Source organism: Anguilla anguilla, chromosome 18 (assembly GCF_013347855.1).
Source record: "Anguilla anguilla isolate fAngAng1 chromosome 18, fAngAng1.pri, whole genome shotgun sequence".
NCBI lineage: Eukaryota > Metazoa > Chordata > Actinopteri > Anguilliformes > Anguillidae > Anguilla > Anguilla anguilla.
The window spans coordinates 13,236,013-13,252,353 of record NC_049218.1 but is presented as its reverse complement, the minus strand read 5'-3'; the positions used below and the strand labels follow the sequence as shown (position 1 = coordinate 13,252,353).

At 44.7% G+C, this 16,341-nt stretch overlaps 1 protein-coding gene across 1 annotated transcript in view; it reads right to left on the bottom strand.

The window, feature by feature from the left end:
* Nucleotides 1-15,640, bottom strand: part of srbd1 (S1 RNA binding domain 1) — an 83,953-nt gene extending 68,313 nt beyond the window's left edge. Inside the window, exons 1-11 of the mRNA XM_035399482.1 lie at nt 15,529-15,640; nt 14,593-14,660; nt 13,963-14,314; nt 13,431-13,667; nt 12,571-12,737; nt 12,028-12,145; nt 10,749-10,887; nt 10,083-10,179; nt 9,729-9,891; nt 3,775-3,878; nt 240-347 (exon numbers count right to left, since the gene is read on the bottom strand). Coding sequence (XP_035255373.1) covers nt 240-347; nt 3,775-3,878; nt 9,729-9,891; nt 10,083-10,179; nt 10,749-10,887; nt 12,028-12,145; nt 12,571-12,737; nt 13,431-13,667; nt 13,963-14,314; nt 14,593-14,660 — 1,553 coding nt within the window. The 5' untranslated portion in view covers nt 15,529-15,640. The remainder of the gene's footprint in view (nt 1-239; nt 348-3,774; nt 3,879-9,728; nt 9,892-10,082; nt 10,180-10,748; nt 10,888-12,027; nt 12,146-12,570; nt 12,738-13,430; nt 13,668-13,962; nt 14,315-14,592; nt 14,661-15,528) is intronic.
* Nucleotides 15,641-16,341: the final 701 nt, after the last annotated feature.

Sequence of the window (16,341 nt, the reverse complement as noted above, 5' to 3'; positions counted from 1 at the left end):
CACTTCATGCAGGGAGCCAGAAACAGTCATCAGCTGTCATTTGTGAGTTCCTGAAGAATGCAGCCAAATTATGTAAATGACTGAGCCAGTTAATTAAGAGAAGAAGCTGGAAGGAAATCCAGAAACAGACACAGCCCACGTCTGGTACAGATGCTGTCAGACGCATGCAAACACACAAACACACGCACGTGCGCGCACACACGTGCACACACACACACAGGAAAACCACGAGTACACACCTATACCCTCGGCAGAGCAGCGGCTGTATGAGTCTTTTGTAAGAATCTTCCACTGCGTCATGCAAGATCTTCATGAGCTCATTACTGGCATATCCCTTCGGCCTCCACCTACAAACACACACACACCCATTCACAGAAACTCTGTACGAACATTATATTTACATAGAGTAATAACAGCATGCAGCACATGGGGATAGTTATTGCAAATTTAGTTATATATGGATTGGGGAAAAGTGTAAATATGCTGGCTTGCTTTGGAGCGAGCTTAAATATACCTCAGAAGATAAAAGACTCAAGCTAATGTCTCTTCTATATTCATAAAGTACGCAGTGTACAAGCACAAGGCAACATCTTTACAACAGGCAGCCACATCTCACAAGCAATCTTGAGAGAATGAAGCCTAACAAAAAACATTGAAAACATTAGCTTTCATCTGTCGCAAAGACAATTTCCTCCAAATGTCCCAGTCTGTCAAATAACTTATGCGCTGCGACACTATTTCTGAGGACGAGCCACTGACAGATCGCTTCTGAAAGATTTCCATAAAAAGCGAATGAGAAAAACCCCTTTTTGTCTCCGGGGGGTTTCAAAATTCACTTTCTTCGCCTCTCTTCTTGAAACGAGCAGACGTGTAAAGGAATGACTTGTTTTACCGCACACTAAGGGTAAACGGTCCCCGAGACGTCTTTATCCACTGAAATAAACAGATGGCTGTAAAGTAGGTAACAGCAGCGCTGTGTTTGCTCGACAGGCCCAGGGAATGCACACAAATGAACTGACTGACTGAATGCACAAGCCATTGTCAGAGAGCAGCAGCACTGCGGTGGCAGATTGTTCCAGTATGAGAGAGGCACAGAGACTGTGACAGAGCAAGAGAACGACATTCAATAGGAGAGAGAGAGAGAGAGAGATACTGGGTTACAGTTAGTGAATGTTGCAGTAAAAGGATGACAGAGACGGACAAAGAGAAATGAGAGATGGCCTGTGTGCCGGGGGAGGACAGAGGACGAACACAGGCAAGAGCAGAACTCAGTTTCGATTTGCAGGTAGTCAGCAGGACACAGGGAATAACTCCACCCCTCCACCCCCCAGCTCAACTGTCCATCACTCTCCAGGCACCTATCCCAGTGGGGGTATGAGGCTGGGAGGGTCTCTATGTAGACTACAGACAAACAGGGATATGATAACCACACCATGGAAACCTCCCAAGTCACACAGACAAAATACATAGCTACAGATTAAAACTATGGTAAAAGCTACAAACACTAAGGATCAAATGCACATGGCCACAGTGCCAGTAAACACTGTCCTGCCATGATAGAATATGCCTAATCAATCAGTGCTTTAAAAAAATATAACAATGGCGGAGGTCGAGAGAGACTGCTTGATTGACAGGTGTGCTAATCAAAAAGGTCTGCACCTTGCAGTTACAGTGGTATGAGTATGACCACAGCAGACAGGTCCTTGCAGGTGAAGTACTGTGGCTGGGTCACAGTCAGTGCACTCACCATGAGCTTAAATAAACCCACAAGCAAGAAAAGCTTATTAAAGTAATTAAAGGTACATTAAAAGAGCCAGAACCCACACAGGACCAGACGGGTGAGACTGACCTTATCCACTATGCATCTTTACTATGGGTCGATACCATTCTTCTGTATTTTAATTTTTAGTACATAAACTGCCAAAGAGCTCAAAGACCTTAACCCTGAATGTAAAAATATATTTTTGATATATTTCATGTTCAAGCTATTATGACAACCCAAATATAATTTCTCATGATACAAAAAAAAAAGACTGATTAAATGTGTTTTAAAAAGTGCAGGGTTTGAATGTAGATTTATTTCTGTGTTTTGCCCATAATCAGCTAAATCAGTTTTACAGGCAATATTGAACAATTAAATATTTTCATCAAAACTTTTGAACAGTATCTGTTGAAGAGCAATCTGAGACTCTCGGTGAAGAAACTGAACAGACAAAAATAACTGCATACATATTCAAACAGCCCTGTTTCACAATATCTTTGCATTTAATAGAAATAAAACTTCAATTAAAATAATATTAATTTTCTTGTCCAAAAAGTTTTGACTTTACTTCCATTTATTAAATCAAAGAATATTTAAATTACAATTCAGAAATTCTTGCAGAAGATGTCATTGTGAAATTGAGTATTTTCAGAATCACGTTTTTCAAAGTGAATTAAATAATTATTTTTATCAATGCCGGACAAAAAAAAAAAAGACATTTATTTGAGAATCAGCATGATGACTTGGATTGATAATTATGATAATTCAACTCACTTTGTAAAATGTGTTGTACACATACACACAAATGCGTATATAAAAACAGAATACATTTTTTTTTAATTGCTTTTATGTGCCATGATAATTCAATACAAAAACCTATTTCTGTTATTATTCAAAATATAATAAAATAATTTATTTTAAAAATAATCTTTACATTTTACAAAAAAAGATAATTTATGAATTATCATGTCGTTATGCCAGAACGTATGAATAAATTAATAGTTTCTTTTAAATTAAATTATAGCCTTTTTCTGAACTGGAGCCATGACATAGCAAATGTGTCTTCAAAGCAGCAGACCAAAAATTTATTGAAATGTCTGTTTCAACATAAACAATTTTACAATAAGCATATTTTAGGTAAATATTCATTTAGGCTCCATTTATTATTACGAATATATGTATGTATAAAAATGAATAGGCTCTATAATGCAACAAAAGGGTGTCTTAGTAAATGTTAATTCAGGCTCCACTTGTTATTATGAAAATATATAAGCACAAAAATGAACAGGCTCCATTTTGCAACACATGCACGGGAACTGAACTAAAGGGAATTTAAAAGAACTGATCACAACAGCTAGCTTTAAAACACGGTGCTGTTACATATGTCTGAATGAACCCAGCCATGCAGCCAGAGACACCTTGGGTAAGGGCCACTGTATGAAAATAAAATCTACTGACTGAACACAGCTCAGTTGGGCTTCATCTATCAATGTTTAATTTTCCAAAATTTTATGAGAATTACAAAATATATTCTCAGTCTTATTAGATTTGTTTCAAACGCAGGAATGTATACAGACCATTTTAAACTAGTCTTTGAATTTGTCTCAACTAATAATTCCAACATGGCCTATAATCCAGGGTTTATAGTTCTCAGCAGACAGCCACATTACAGCCGGGGCCCAGAGCTGTTGGGGAATGAGACGGACGGGGGTTTTGGGTTTCAGTGCGGAAGACACACCTGTACGACACGGTTAAAATACAAGCGTGACAGGGTTAAAATGATGCCTGTTCTTCACGTTTTACACCGTAATGAATAAACTGACAAACGCTGGCCTCTGACCAGAGCCTGGCAACCGTATCCCAGGACGACATCGAGCAGTTTTGACAGCTGCCCTGATGAGACTCGCAGTCTGGCTGGCACAGAGGAGAGAGGCGGATGGAAACAGAGATGAAGGAGTAGAGTACAGGAGGAGGAGGAGGAGGAGGAGGAGGAGGAAGAGTGGGATACGGACCTGACGTTGACACACCACCTACAAAACTCGCTCTTCACCCTGTCAGGGATGTTGACCTTCACTGTCAGAATCTTCAGACTCTCCCCTCGGTTAATGGCTAGGGTCTGAAAGGCAAATATAACCTACTGAGACAGAGGACACGGGGCGAGGCGCAGCACGCACGCACGCACACACGCACGCACACACGCACGCACACACGCACACACGCACACACGCACACACACACAAACGCACCCTATAGAAAGCAGCCATGCCACCCTGCGCTCCTCTTGCTTTAAGGAAAAGTGACGTGCTGTTGAGCACAGTTCTAAGTGTCTGACCTTTTCTGAAGAAACCTTTAGAAAAGGGGGGCGGTGGGGGAAATCAATCTGGACACCAAGCAGAAGAACAGAAATGACAAATGTCACGCCGCTCTGTACCGCTCCCACATCCAAACGCCTAATACGTTGATTTTTATAGAAATTAACACAGGAAGAAATATGATGAAAGTCATTCTTTTGGCACTTCCCCAAACCCCTCTCCTTTAGGTTCTGGCTCACAGGAATTTGCTCACTCAATACTAATCTAAACTGAAGTTCACACATAAACTTTATCTCCATTTTCATCCCCTCCCCTCCGTTGCTAAGCACTGTATGGCTGCATAAGGGTCAAAGCCAGGGAAGAAAACACACAGCATTGAAAAAGCGAACACTGCGGCCCATTCACTCATTACATATCTAATTAATAAGTACATATTTTTGTATAGAAACTTTTTCAGGGCAATTTTTGTGCCAATGAGCCTTTTCTAATCCCTGGCGCCTCTACATGTAAATAAAGTCTCCTGGGAGATGAGTGGCAGCTGTGTGAACGGGAGCCAGGATGAAGCGCATTGGGGAGGTGAGACACCGTTCTGCTGCAGCACCCGATACAATCAGCACCCTGACGACACGCTGGGGAGGGAGGGGGGTACGCTGCCGAAAAAGACCACACACGCACACGCACGCACACGCGCGCACACACACACACGCACACACACTGACACGCTTACGCTGAATTACCCCTGAGGACAGCTCAGTCGCTCCGGTGTGGGCATGCGGAGAGGGGGAAAGGGCTAACGCACACGCGTGAACGCGAGCCCACTCTGACACCGACGTGCTCGTTCAGGAGAAGCGATCAGCGTTAATGACCCGGAGGCCCGGGCTCAGGTACCCAACGCCCGTTTCTCCTGCCTTCCCACGGCTCGCCCGCCGCCAGAGCAGCCCCGCGCGCAGAGGCTTTCACAGCGCACAGCACGCACACACACGGCGACAGACAGCGACAGTACACTCCGCGCTTTCACAGCGCACCGCACGCTCACACACGCAGCGACAGCACGCTCCGCACTTTCACAGCGCACCGCACGCTCACACGCAGCGACAGTACGCTCCGCACTTTCACAGCGCACCGCACGCTCACACACAGCGACACACAGCGACAGCACGTTCCGCGCGTTCACACTGCCCAGAGACGAAGACGACACGCTGAAGCGCGTTTGGCAGGTTCCCGCGATTCTCAGACGCTCAACGTATCGTGTTCTTCATAAACAATGAAATCACGATTCCCTAGAATATGTGGAATGTAAGCTACACTGATGAATATTATTCTACAGGCCCGGCTACTCCTATTAAATATTTACTATCCAAACAAATGTCAGACAGAACTACAGCAAGGATAACTGAACAATGAGATATGCTGGTTATAACGTAAATAAGAGAAAAAGATAACAGCTTTCATCTCATCTTCATGCTCAACACAACTCATACCAACCCAAATACACAGAATATCAGCCGTAACATGCAGTCCTGAAAGCAAAGATAACGTCTCTGCCTTACTGGAAAAGAATATACCGAATCAAAGCAGTTTCACAATCTGCTTTTGAAACTCACACTATACGAATTGCCTATATTGTTTTTCCTTGCCAAAACTGAATATAAAAAACTAAAAGCACATTTGAAATCCATTATTAAATTCAAACTAGTGCAGTTTCACTATCAAAAACATCACAGGCAGAAATATATGCCAATACATTAAATCCATAAAGCAAATACTTTTATTAAAATCTTGGTAGCATTTCTCAAGAATAAAAGTCCACATTGAAGGCCAATATGTGCTAAGTGATAATAAACAGAAATGGTAGCACTGATCAAAGGGAACAAAAATACTTCTTCTTCATAACGTCCACGAGCTTTCCAGAAAAACTGCCGCCTGTCCGTCACAAATTAATGAAATTAAGGGAATGAGAGAAAGCTTTCACTCAGGAAAGCAGCAACGCGGAGACAGGAGGGAAGAGTTTCAGACACGGACGAAACTAAAGCCCGAAACCCGGAAAGCCAGAGGAACCGCTGGAATGTGTTCTAAACGTCCCGCTCCAACATAAGCACGAGCGTCGCGCGGACAGACAGATGTTTCCCCTCCGACAGAAGCTGCTTTTCTACCCAGGGTCAGTGGTGACGGACATTCCAGCATGACGGACATCTGTCTGACTGAGGTCGCACAAATAATCAGATCCTTTTAATGAGTGTGAAAAATTAATTGTTGAGCCATTTACTGAAATTAAGTTAAAAAAGGTGTTCCATCTAGTGGTAGCAAGAGTCAATAAACAGTAATTAAGTTGATTAATTTCACATTCACTGTAATAGACTTCCCTCCACCAGTTTCTTCATGCGCTGCTGAAATTAACACAAGACTGTACAATTCAAATTTAACCAAAAAAAACCTCAGTGAGTGAAAGTGTGAAGGACAGCCTTGGGGAGTGGGGGGTGGGGGGGGCACCGGAGCAAATCTGAGGGAGAAGGGTAAATAATCAATCAGGGTGTGCAGGTCACCTGAATCCAGCCGGGGCGCTGTAAATCCATAATGTCAAAGTCAACTGCCTCACCTGCCACTAACACCTCTCAGTGTGAAGAGGATTTATCCCAAGCTGTGGACACACACGTGTGCAAGTGTGTGTGTTTGCATGTGCGACCATGACTGTGTAAGACAGCAAGGACACGCACTCATGACGGTCACCATTACACAATGATCTCAAATAGCATTTGAGTGGGAGTTAGCAAAAAAAATCACAATCAATTTCTGCTCCCCTTTTTGAACCTAACAAACAATAATCAATCAGACTAAAGGATTTACTCTGGTTGGCTGTGTGTCTACTGAGCAGGAAGAAAAATGAGTAGAGGGAGAAAAAAAGAAAAAAAGAAATAAAATGGACATGTACAGCCTCTTACAGCCTCAGGTGCTCTCTTATCATCACCGAAGTACAGCTGACTTTGTACTACAACATGCAGAAATTACCCATGTAACCGATTACTGCCAGAGCAGTGTATCCATCCACCCCAAACAGATGGGATTGGTCACAGTTGCCACTATATTAATGTTTTTTTTATTATTCTTTTAGGTCATTGGGATAGCGGCGCACCAATAAATCCAGTGGCATACATCACTTTAAGGCTTCCGGTCTCATTCGCAGACTGGGAACCATTTGTGTGCGTGTAGGAGAGCGGTTAGCCGTGTAGCTTTCCTCAGGTGAGCACACAGCTCAGTCTGCTAACGATGCACCCGCTGTTTTCAGAGCACAAGCGACTCTTCTCTGTAAACAACCAGAATTTCTTTAGTCTCGCCAACGCACAATTGTCTCGTGGCAAAGCACCGTTTCCTCGAAATAGTTTTAGAGCATGTCAGAGAAAAAGCTGGAAATTTTGATTTCCCTGCACAAAACTGACTGACAGGAAAAAAAGAAAATTACTACTTGCAATGAAAAGCATGAGCCTGGCGTACTTTATATTCCACATCACTGAGCAAGCATTGAGGAAGCATCCTTCAGCCAGCAGCGTCCAAAAAAATCTTTCCGATCATTTGTGCGTCACAGATTTCCTTATTAACTTATAAGCATAAGAGAGCTCTCCCTGCCGTGCACATTCTTATGGGGATAATCACTGCAAACCTTAAATGGAACGCTCTGATCCACCAATACCAAAGTTTTTATGCCCCCCCCCCCCCCCGTGTTTTTCCAAAATCACTGCAATTTCCAAACCCACCAAACAAGACAAAATAGACATATTAAAATGTATACCAAATTAATAATGAATCATTCTGAAATATTTGAATTTAGCGTCTTCCAAGTCTCACTAAGTCAGCAAACTATACAGTACATCGTCTTTTTACTGCATGATGTCATTTTTTTAAGTGTATCTTTTAAATTTTGTTACTAAAATTGATTCGCTTTTATTTTAATGAAACTATTAATCCATTAATATATGAATAAAATAAATACCTGCATTTACACAGATAAAAATAAAAACACCAGTTACAGTAACTAATAGGCTACTATTCAGAAATAAAATCAGACTTTGTTTCATCATTAATTAGCTGTTAACACAGAAGACACATTTCTCCACAGACATTTCTCATTCCAAGGTGACTCCCAGCTGCATTATTGACATTTAGTGTTTATGGTAAAGCACTCCCTCCCCCCAACTGCAGAGCAGCACTGTCCCACTTGGTGGTGTGAACCCCGAAACCCTCCGGTCCCATCTCCAGTGCCCTCGCAACTCCTCCACTCTCCTGCCCTTTGCAAAGCGACCGGAGTACCGTGCTAAATCAGACGTGCGTGTTTCTGAGCGCACACATGCCTTCTGTCAAAACACATCCACGTTTCTCCCCCCCGTTTCGGGGTGACGGGACCAAAAGGTCCGCCTTCGCCCGAACCTGACAGCCAGCAGGTCGCGGCGGGAAATAAATTAACTCCCAGTGACAATCCACGTAACGAGAAATTAGCGGCGTTCCAGGAGGGCTTCTCTCCTCCTGACGCGAGGTTCCGGTCGCGCTCTTTCTCCCGAGGGGGGGGGGGGGGGGGCGGCGGCGGCGACCCGGGGTGGCAGCTCTTCGCCCGGACCCCCGTCCACAGCAGCCACGAGCGGCTGTCACCGCGGAGAAACGCCTGTCAATCCGGGGCCCTAATCCAATCAGGACGCGGCGGGGACATGTCACATATGTTAAGGGGAGCGGCGGGGGGAATGACTAGGGGACACGCGTCTGACCGAGCGGGGCCCGGGGCCCGGGGCCACTCGGCGCTGACAGACCCGCGGTGACATGTGGCCCCGCACCGGCGCTGAGTAACCAGCGTGCTTCAGGTACCAGCACCGCCCTCAGCCACCCCACCCACTGAAGAGGCCAGGCCTAACCCAGCCTGACAGCACCGCTTTCAGGAGCACACACAAACGCCACACGCAGCAATACGGGTGTGTGTGTGTGTATGTGTGTGTGAGTGGGGGTGTATGTGTGCGTGAGTGTGTGGGGTTGTGCGTGTGTGTGTGTGTGTGTGTGTGTGTGAGAGAGTGTGTGTGCGTGTGTGTGCATGCATGCGTGCGTGCGCGCATGTGTGTGCAGCTGTATGTGTGTCTGTGTGTGTAGTGCGTGTGAGTTTGTGTGCTCGTGTGTATGTGTAGTATCTGTGCAGTATGTCTGAGTGTGTGTGTGTGCGTGCGTGTGCATGCGTGTGTGTGCATGCGTGGTGTCAGTGTGTGTGTGTGAGTGCATTCTGACATCCTCCCTTTTCTCTCTCTGATGTTTGGAGAGTCATGCAGCAGGAAGCTCCACTCTCCCAGTCAGCCATCTGACACTCTTGAACCAGCTCTCTGACACCTGGGTGGAGCAAACGCTCTGACCTCTGACCCCCAGACCAGCCCAGTGTGTAGCGCTTCACAGAAGTCGGCATGTACAGTCATTAGTGAGGATCAAACCCCACAGACAACACACTAAAGAATTCACACAATGAAGAAGATCATTTCTGCTATCGCACTAACCATGGAAAATCACAGTCATACCGTATAAAAGTGAAAGTGTAAACGTCAATTCAATTGGGTTCCTTTCAGAGCAATGACAGTGAAGCTACACTAAACTGGGTCTGCCAGCAGGGGGAGCAGTCCCAGGGCCGAGCTCACCTGGTGGTGCTGAATGCGCTGCACGTTGCTGGTGAAGTCACAGTACAGGTGGAACTTGTCGATGTCCTTGGGCTTCCCTGCCCGCTCGCCCAGCGGCTGCTGCTGCTCCTTCAGAGCCGTCTTGGAGACGGAGGAGTGGAGCGTCACGAGGTTGCGATCGCACCTGCCACGCCCGGGGAGAGAGGGGGGCGTGGTCAAACAGGGCGGCCCAGGAAGGGGGAGAGAGGGGGGCGAGGTCAAACAGGGCGGCCCAGGACGGGGGAGAGAGGGGGGCGAGGTCAAACAGGGCGGCCCAGGACGGGCCGGCCGAGGCGCTCTCTGTGCGCTTAACGAGAGAAGAGGGGGGGCACTCACAGCGAGCGAATGAAAGCCAGCGTCTCCTTGTCCTTGGCGATTGCGTCGGCCAAAATCTGCGCTACGCCCGTGGCCACCTCCTCCAGCGAGGACAGCCCTGCAGAGGGCAACAAGAGCATCACAAAGCATCACACGGCTGGCATGCCACAGCAAAGGTGATTCACTTTAAATTATGTCAGTCTCATAGTATCTGATTTTTAAAATTTTTTCAACTGGATCTTTACTGGAGTTTTAACACCATCTAGCAACATTTTGGCCTGACCATATCTTTATGTAATTGCCAATACAAACCAACCAAATGCATATCACATACATTCCACAGTATACAGTATATGAGTGATGGAGGAAGGGAAGTTTAACACTGCAGTCCTATTTTACAGCTAAAATTTGGCCTGCATCAATTCAAGCTTTTCAAGGTACTCTACTGCCCTCTAGTGCTCACTCTATTAAATAACCCAAAACTGCATTTCTAGTAGATTTCCAGGCGGCTATTATGAATTTAGATTGAAATATCCGAGTAATGGCATGCGCTATGCAAATGCAGAGATAGGAAACGAAGTCAATCAAGCACTGAGTGACCATATTAACTACATTTCAATGGACACATTCTGTCTATTTTCTGGTAAGAGAGTTGAGAGTGGCTGTTTGGCCTTTGGGGGGAGGTACCTTCACACTGAGGTTTGACCAAGGCCCGTAGGTTCAGATTTTGGGGATCCTGTATCACCGCTGTAGCTGCAGGCTCCAGGCCCAGCTGCTTGGCCCTCCGAGCCTTAGACAGCTTACTGCCCTTCTTATAGGGAGCATACTGAGAAAACAGCATTTTAACAAACAACAGACTTTATTACATTAATTACTTTAATACATATACAAAAACAGAAATTAACAAAAGAAATTAACAAATACTATTCATTTAACTGCAGAACACTCCTGTCTGAGTTGTCTACTTTGGAAAGAACTGTTGTTTCACCGTATAATGGCACCCCCTGGTGGAAAAGTTAATGCATAATAACTGTTCTATTTATTGAGGTAAGAAATACAGATTCTCTCAGGGTCAGATTTATCTAAATAATTCCTTGTGCACTTCATCTTTAAAGATTTACAAAAACAAATGGATGAAACCCCTGCTTCCTGCTTGTTCGGTACACACATATTGGTCTATAAAATTCCCTGTACATGTGCCATCCTCATTTGTTCAGCAATTGCTTTTGTGATGCAGAGCAAAATAATTTCATACTGTGCCATCAGATTCTAAGTTTTTCTCAGAAATAATAAATTGCATGTGCTCATCACTTAGACACGCGTGATTGGGTCCATTGTGCTCTGCAATGTGGGTGGCACTGACTGAGACAGGAAGGTGTTCATTAAGAGCGGCTCAGTAATTACCTGCGTTCCAGACCCATCTTAGCAATTAGGCCTTTATCTCAACCATGGCAGAAACACTGAGCATGAATATTTTTGCTTTATGGCTCAGTTTAGTAATTCCGACCCAAAGTGCCCTCATTTGGGTCAACAGCCCTTAAGCTAAACATGCACAGACTATGGAGGTAGAACGGGCAATTAATGAGGTAGCCGGGGGATTATCACACTATAAACTTCCAATATAGCGGCACCGATTGTTCATTTCTCCAGGAAAGAAATGAACAACACTGCTGGTTGCCAAGTCAGCACGTTAAAAACAAAACGCCTCCCAAAGTTTCCTCATAAAAAAGGAAGTCGTCCAAAGACAACTGGCTTCAAGAAGTGCCTCCAAACTTCAATACCTTTCTGGGTTACTGGAATACATACGTTTGGAAAACGAATACATTGTGTGTTGAATATAAAGGTGAAGTGGCTGACAGACAGAAGCTAGCCGGTACCCATATTTGAAAGTGATGCACCGCAGTTATACTTTAAGCTGAGTGCAGAGGCGGAGTTTAAGGAGCAGACGCCGGCCCTGTTCACTCACCACGTGCTCCAGCTCATCCAGGGTCCTGCAGTTTTTCAGCATTTCCTCTATCTCAGCAGTCAAGACCCCCTCCTTCTTCAAAGCCTGGCTAATGGACTGGCTTTTCTTTGACACTGCACTTTAGATACACACAGACACACAGCACAAGGATCGCACTCAAATCACACTGGCATTTTTCCTAAATTTGCAGTTACATTCTAGAAATATTTGGCAGTCGTAACAAACCAATTCCTGTTGAACTGTTCCCACAGCGTCATCATTCAACTTCTCTGATCCTTCACTGATCCAGGGAGCCCCCTCCCCCAGGCACAAAGGCATCCAGGGACCCCCCCCCATCATATTTTTAAAAGTTATATTAAAAGTTATATTGCTATATACAGTCATTGCAAATCAAGTTTGGGTAGGGACCCCCTGCAGTACCTCGAAGGGCCCCCTGTTGAAAACCTGGGATTTAAATGATTAACTGCCCAGAGGCTCACATAAAAACTGTGGTTCTCAAACCCTGCTCCAGTCCGTCTCCTAGGCGACGGGGGCGGGACTCACCAGAGCTCCTCCAGGGACAGCTGCACCTCCCTCACTCCGTCTGCGTCCATGTGGTTGATGAGCTCCTTCCTGTAGCGCACGATGAAGGGAATGGTGTTCTCCTCCCGGAACAGCTCCACAATGTTCGCGCACACCCAGCGCTCCACCCGCGTCACCTCCGACAGCACCTGCAGGGGGAGCCGGAGAGCAGGGTCAGAGGCGCCTCCCCGTTGGCCCGATGGACTGCAGTGAGAGCAGGATGTGACGGCTAAGCAGGGCTAACATACTGCCACCCACTTCAGTACCTTTCAAGCATCTTCCAGGTCCTGCACCCCAAAATTCAAAGATCCACTGAATATAATTGGAGGCTGTATTACAAACATTGTTGGCCACTAATGAAACAATAAGTGAAAAAATGAATGCTGTCACAGAACCAGCTTTTTCAATCCCAATCCAAACCAGAGCCATTTTTACAGAAAGGGGATTATGACCCAGGATCAGCGTAAAAGGATCATCATTTTAAGAGTTCGACAATAAGCTTTCTAATAATTTCTAAAAAAATTCAAAGGATAAAAACAGGCACCTTAAAGTTCCTTTATTCACTTTATTTATTTATTTATTTTCTTTCCAAAATTTGAAGACTTTCATGGATGTTCAAGCAGCGTGGAAGCACGGTCATTCTGACTGGAACTGATGCTATCAGAAGGGCCAAACTGCAGTCATGGCATCCAGGGTCATCCTTCCATAGATCTCAACACACGACTGTTTGAGTCAGGGCTGTATTAGCTGGTGCTGTTCTGCAGTGACATACACGCCTGGGTGTGAGTGTGTACTCAACACTGCGGTGCCCTGGTCTGCACACGAGCACACGAGCACACTACCTCAATGGGGTCCCAGTGCATCTGCAGGTCGTAGCGCAGGTCCTTCCCCGTCTTCGGCAGCCGCACCGGCCTCCCCTGGGGCGCCTCGCTGGTCTTCAGCTTCTTGGTGGCCGGCTCGTCGAAGGTGAAGTCGTCCTCCGGCTCCTCCTTCTTGACTGGCAGTGGCTGCTGATTGGAGGAGAGCTCCTGGGATGGCCCACTTTCTGCCGCCCCAGCTGGTACTCGAAATGATAGCCTCTGAAACACAAGAAAGGGAAAAAAAAGGTAAAAAACATTGAAACTGTTCTACTGTTCATCTTGCACTGAGGCTGAACTTATCACATTAACAACCATTTGTTTACACAGCCATTACGAAACCGAAGTCCGGGGGATAAAGACAATGGAAAAGGCTGACAGTCAGACAGACACCTGAATGCGTAAAGCAGTGCATACATTTACAAGGCAAGAAAGTACTGTAACTTAACAGAGTGTGCTGAAGTGCCTATGATCGTATTTCACAGAAAAGATACAAGTTCTCGCTCGCATGTCTCACCTCCTCCTTGACCTTTAACTGTGTTGCCGCTGCATTGCCTGCAATGCCTCCAGCCTCCTCCACTCCGCCGGCCTCCCCGAGCTCCCCCACTCCTCCGGCCTCCTCAGCTGGGGCAGACAGCTCCTTCTTCCTCCCTCTGGGTGCCCGGGGCTTCTTCTCAGCCACCTTCCGAGGGACCTTGGGTTTCGGCTCCTTGGGTTTGGGGGGCTTCTTCACCGCTGGCTTCTTTTCGGCGGGCTTCTTGGGGGCGGGGGCAGGACCAGCCTTCCTCTGCCTTTTTGGAGCCACGGCCTCAGGCTGCCACTCGTCTTCCTCTTCGTCATCCTCCTCTTCGTCACCCTCTTGCCTTGACCTACCGGCAGAGCAGATATTTCCAGAAAGGGAGATTTATATATATATAATAAATTGAGGTAAATATTACCCAAATTTCAGAGGCAAGCTTATAAAATTCAGAGGGAAAAAATGCAATTCAGCCAGTGGTTTAAAAATGACGTTGGGAAAATAATGTCAGGGACCGTATAAATGCACTGAGATTGTGTTTAAAAATCAAATTATACTTTGCCTGTTATAAATAAAGTAGAATTAATAGATATGTATAACTACTAGAACAGTAATGAGTAGGCTACTCACAGGTCAAGGTCATCCTCATCTGTTGACTTCTCTTTGTAACACATTTTTGGTCGAGCTCTCCGTATCATCTGAAAACAGACAGCACAATCCTCTTTCACTGACCAATCGAATGATTTCCATACTGAGGAAGATCCTGTATGCCCTAGTAATCTGACCCAACAACCATATCTCATGCTGTTGATACTACATGACATGATCACAACATTAATTTGCTTAGCAGACACTCCTACTCAACATGTTCAGCCTGTTTCTGGCATTGCACTCTAACTGTGGCACTTTAGAGTGGTGTGGCTGGATCACAGTAAGACAACACACAAAAAAGTAAAAAATATTTACAGCATTTTGTGCTTATTCAGATGACATTCACGTCAATTAAATTAAATACTGTGTTAGTTTCTTTCAGTGTCCCTGCAATTGCTTTGTCAAATATTAAATATATTTTACTTCTACGTCTGATGTCATGCTGCATTTTTAAGGGACGGGGGTCCAAGAAAATGTGCTCATTCATTAGTGGGCTCTGACCACAGAAAGGCAGGGCAAAAAGTGCTTGAGACAAGGCAAACAACGTGTAAAGACATTAGCTATTTTAGCTAGTTAGCTACATGCAACATTTCCTAGAATACCGGTCATTTTGCGTCTGGCTAGGTTGTAACGTATGTTCTTATACTGAAAGGGTTGAAAAGTTAGTTCAAACTTTCACACCACTTGCGTATTGCTTCGCGGCAGCCTACAGTTTGACAATCGCGAGGCATATAACATAAATGCCAAATATTCAGTGAAGTGTCTCATTCAAATTTAGCGCGTTCACTCTGGTCAAAGACGAAAAATGGATACGGCGTGCACTGAACGCACCGTATGATCTGTGCACGGCGTGCACTAACCCCGAATGTGATTTGTTTGTTTTAACAAACAAGGAAGTAATATAGCGATACTCACGTTATTTACTTAACGGACAGCAAAACAACGCAAAAACGGACATTCGCTACCAAAAAGTAACCAGTTGTCTTATAGTTCGATGTGTGCGCATGCACAACAGCAGACTGTCTCATTTCCGTAAACGAAAATGGGTTTTACCAATTGCTTCTTATATTCAGTCTTTAACGTGATTTCTCTTGTTTTGTCCAATCTGGAATGAAATTGGATTGATTTTGTATTATCAGTAAACAACAATAAATTCGCAGCACAAGCATAGTCCCCTTTCTATGAATTTAGTTTTTTAAAAAGATTAATAAATAATGGTACGTTCTAAACTGAAACGCCTATTTAAAGGGCCAGACATCCGTTCAAAAAGTATTAAGGTACAGGCGTGAGGTGTGTTGGTTTCAGTGTCCCAGCGCTCAGCCTAATTTGGGGAATTGTGTAATTGGAAATCAAAAGCATTATTAATAGTAATATTTGTGTTTTGTTTGTTCTAAGAATCAAGATTTCACTGAATATGTCCCGTGCAACCTTTCTGATTTCCACTATTATTGCATATTTGTCTCACTGAATGGTTTCAGATATTTAGACAAAATGTAACATTAGACCAAGGTATCCTGAGTAAACGCAAAACATTTTTTAAGAAATTATTATTTCATTCAAAAGGTAATCAAGCATCCATATCACCCATGTGAGAAAAGTTATTGCCCCCTTAAAGTTAATAACTGGTTGCACCACCTTTAGCAGCAATTATTTGATATTAGTCTCACCATGGAGTAATTTTAGACTGCTCTTCTTTGCACAACTGCTCTATTTCAGACATTTTGGCAG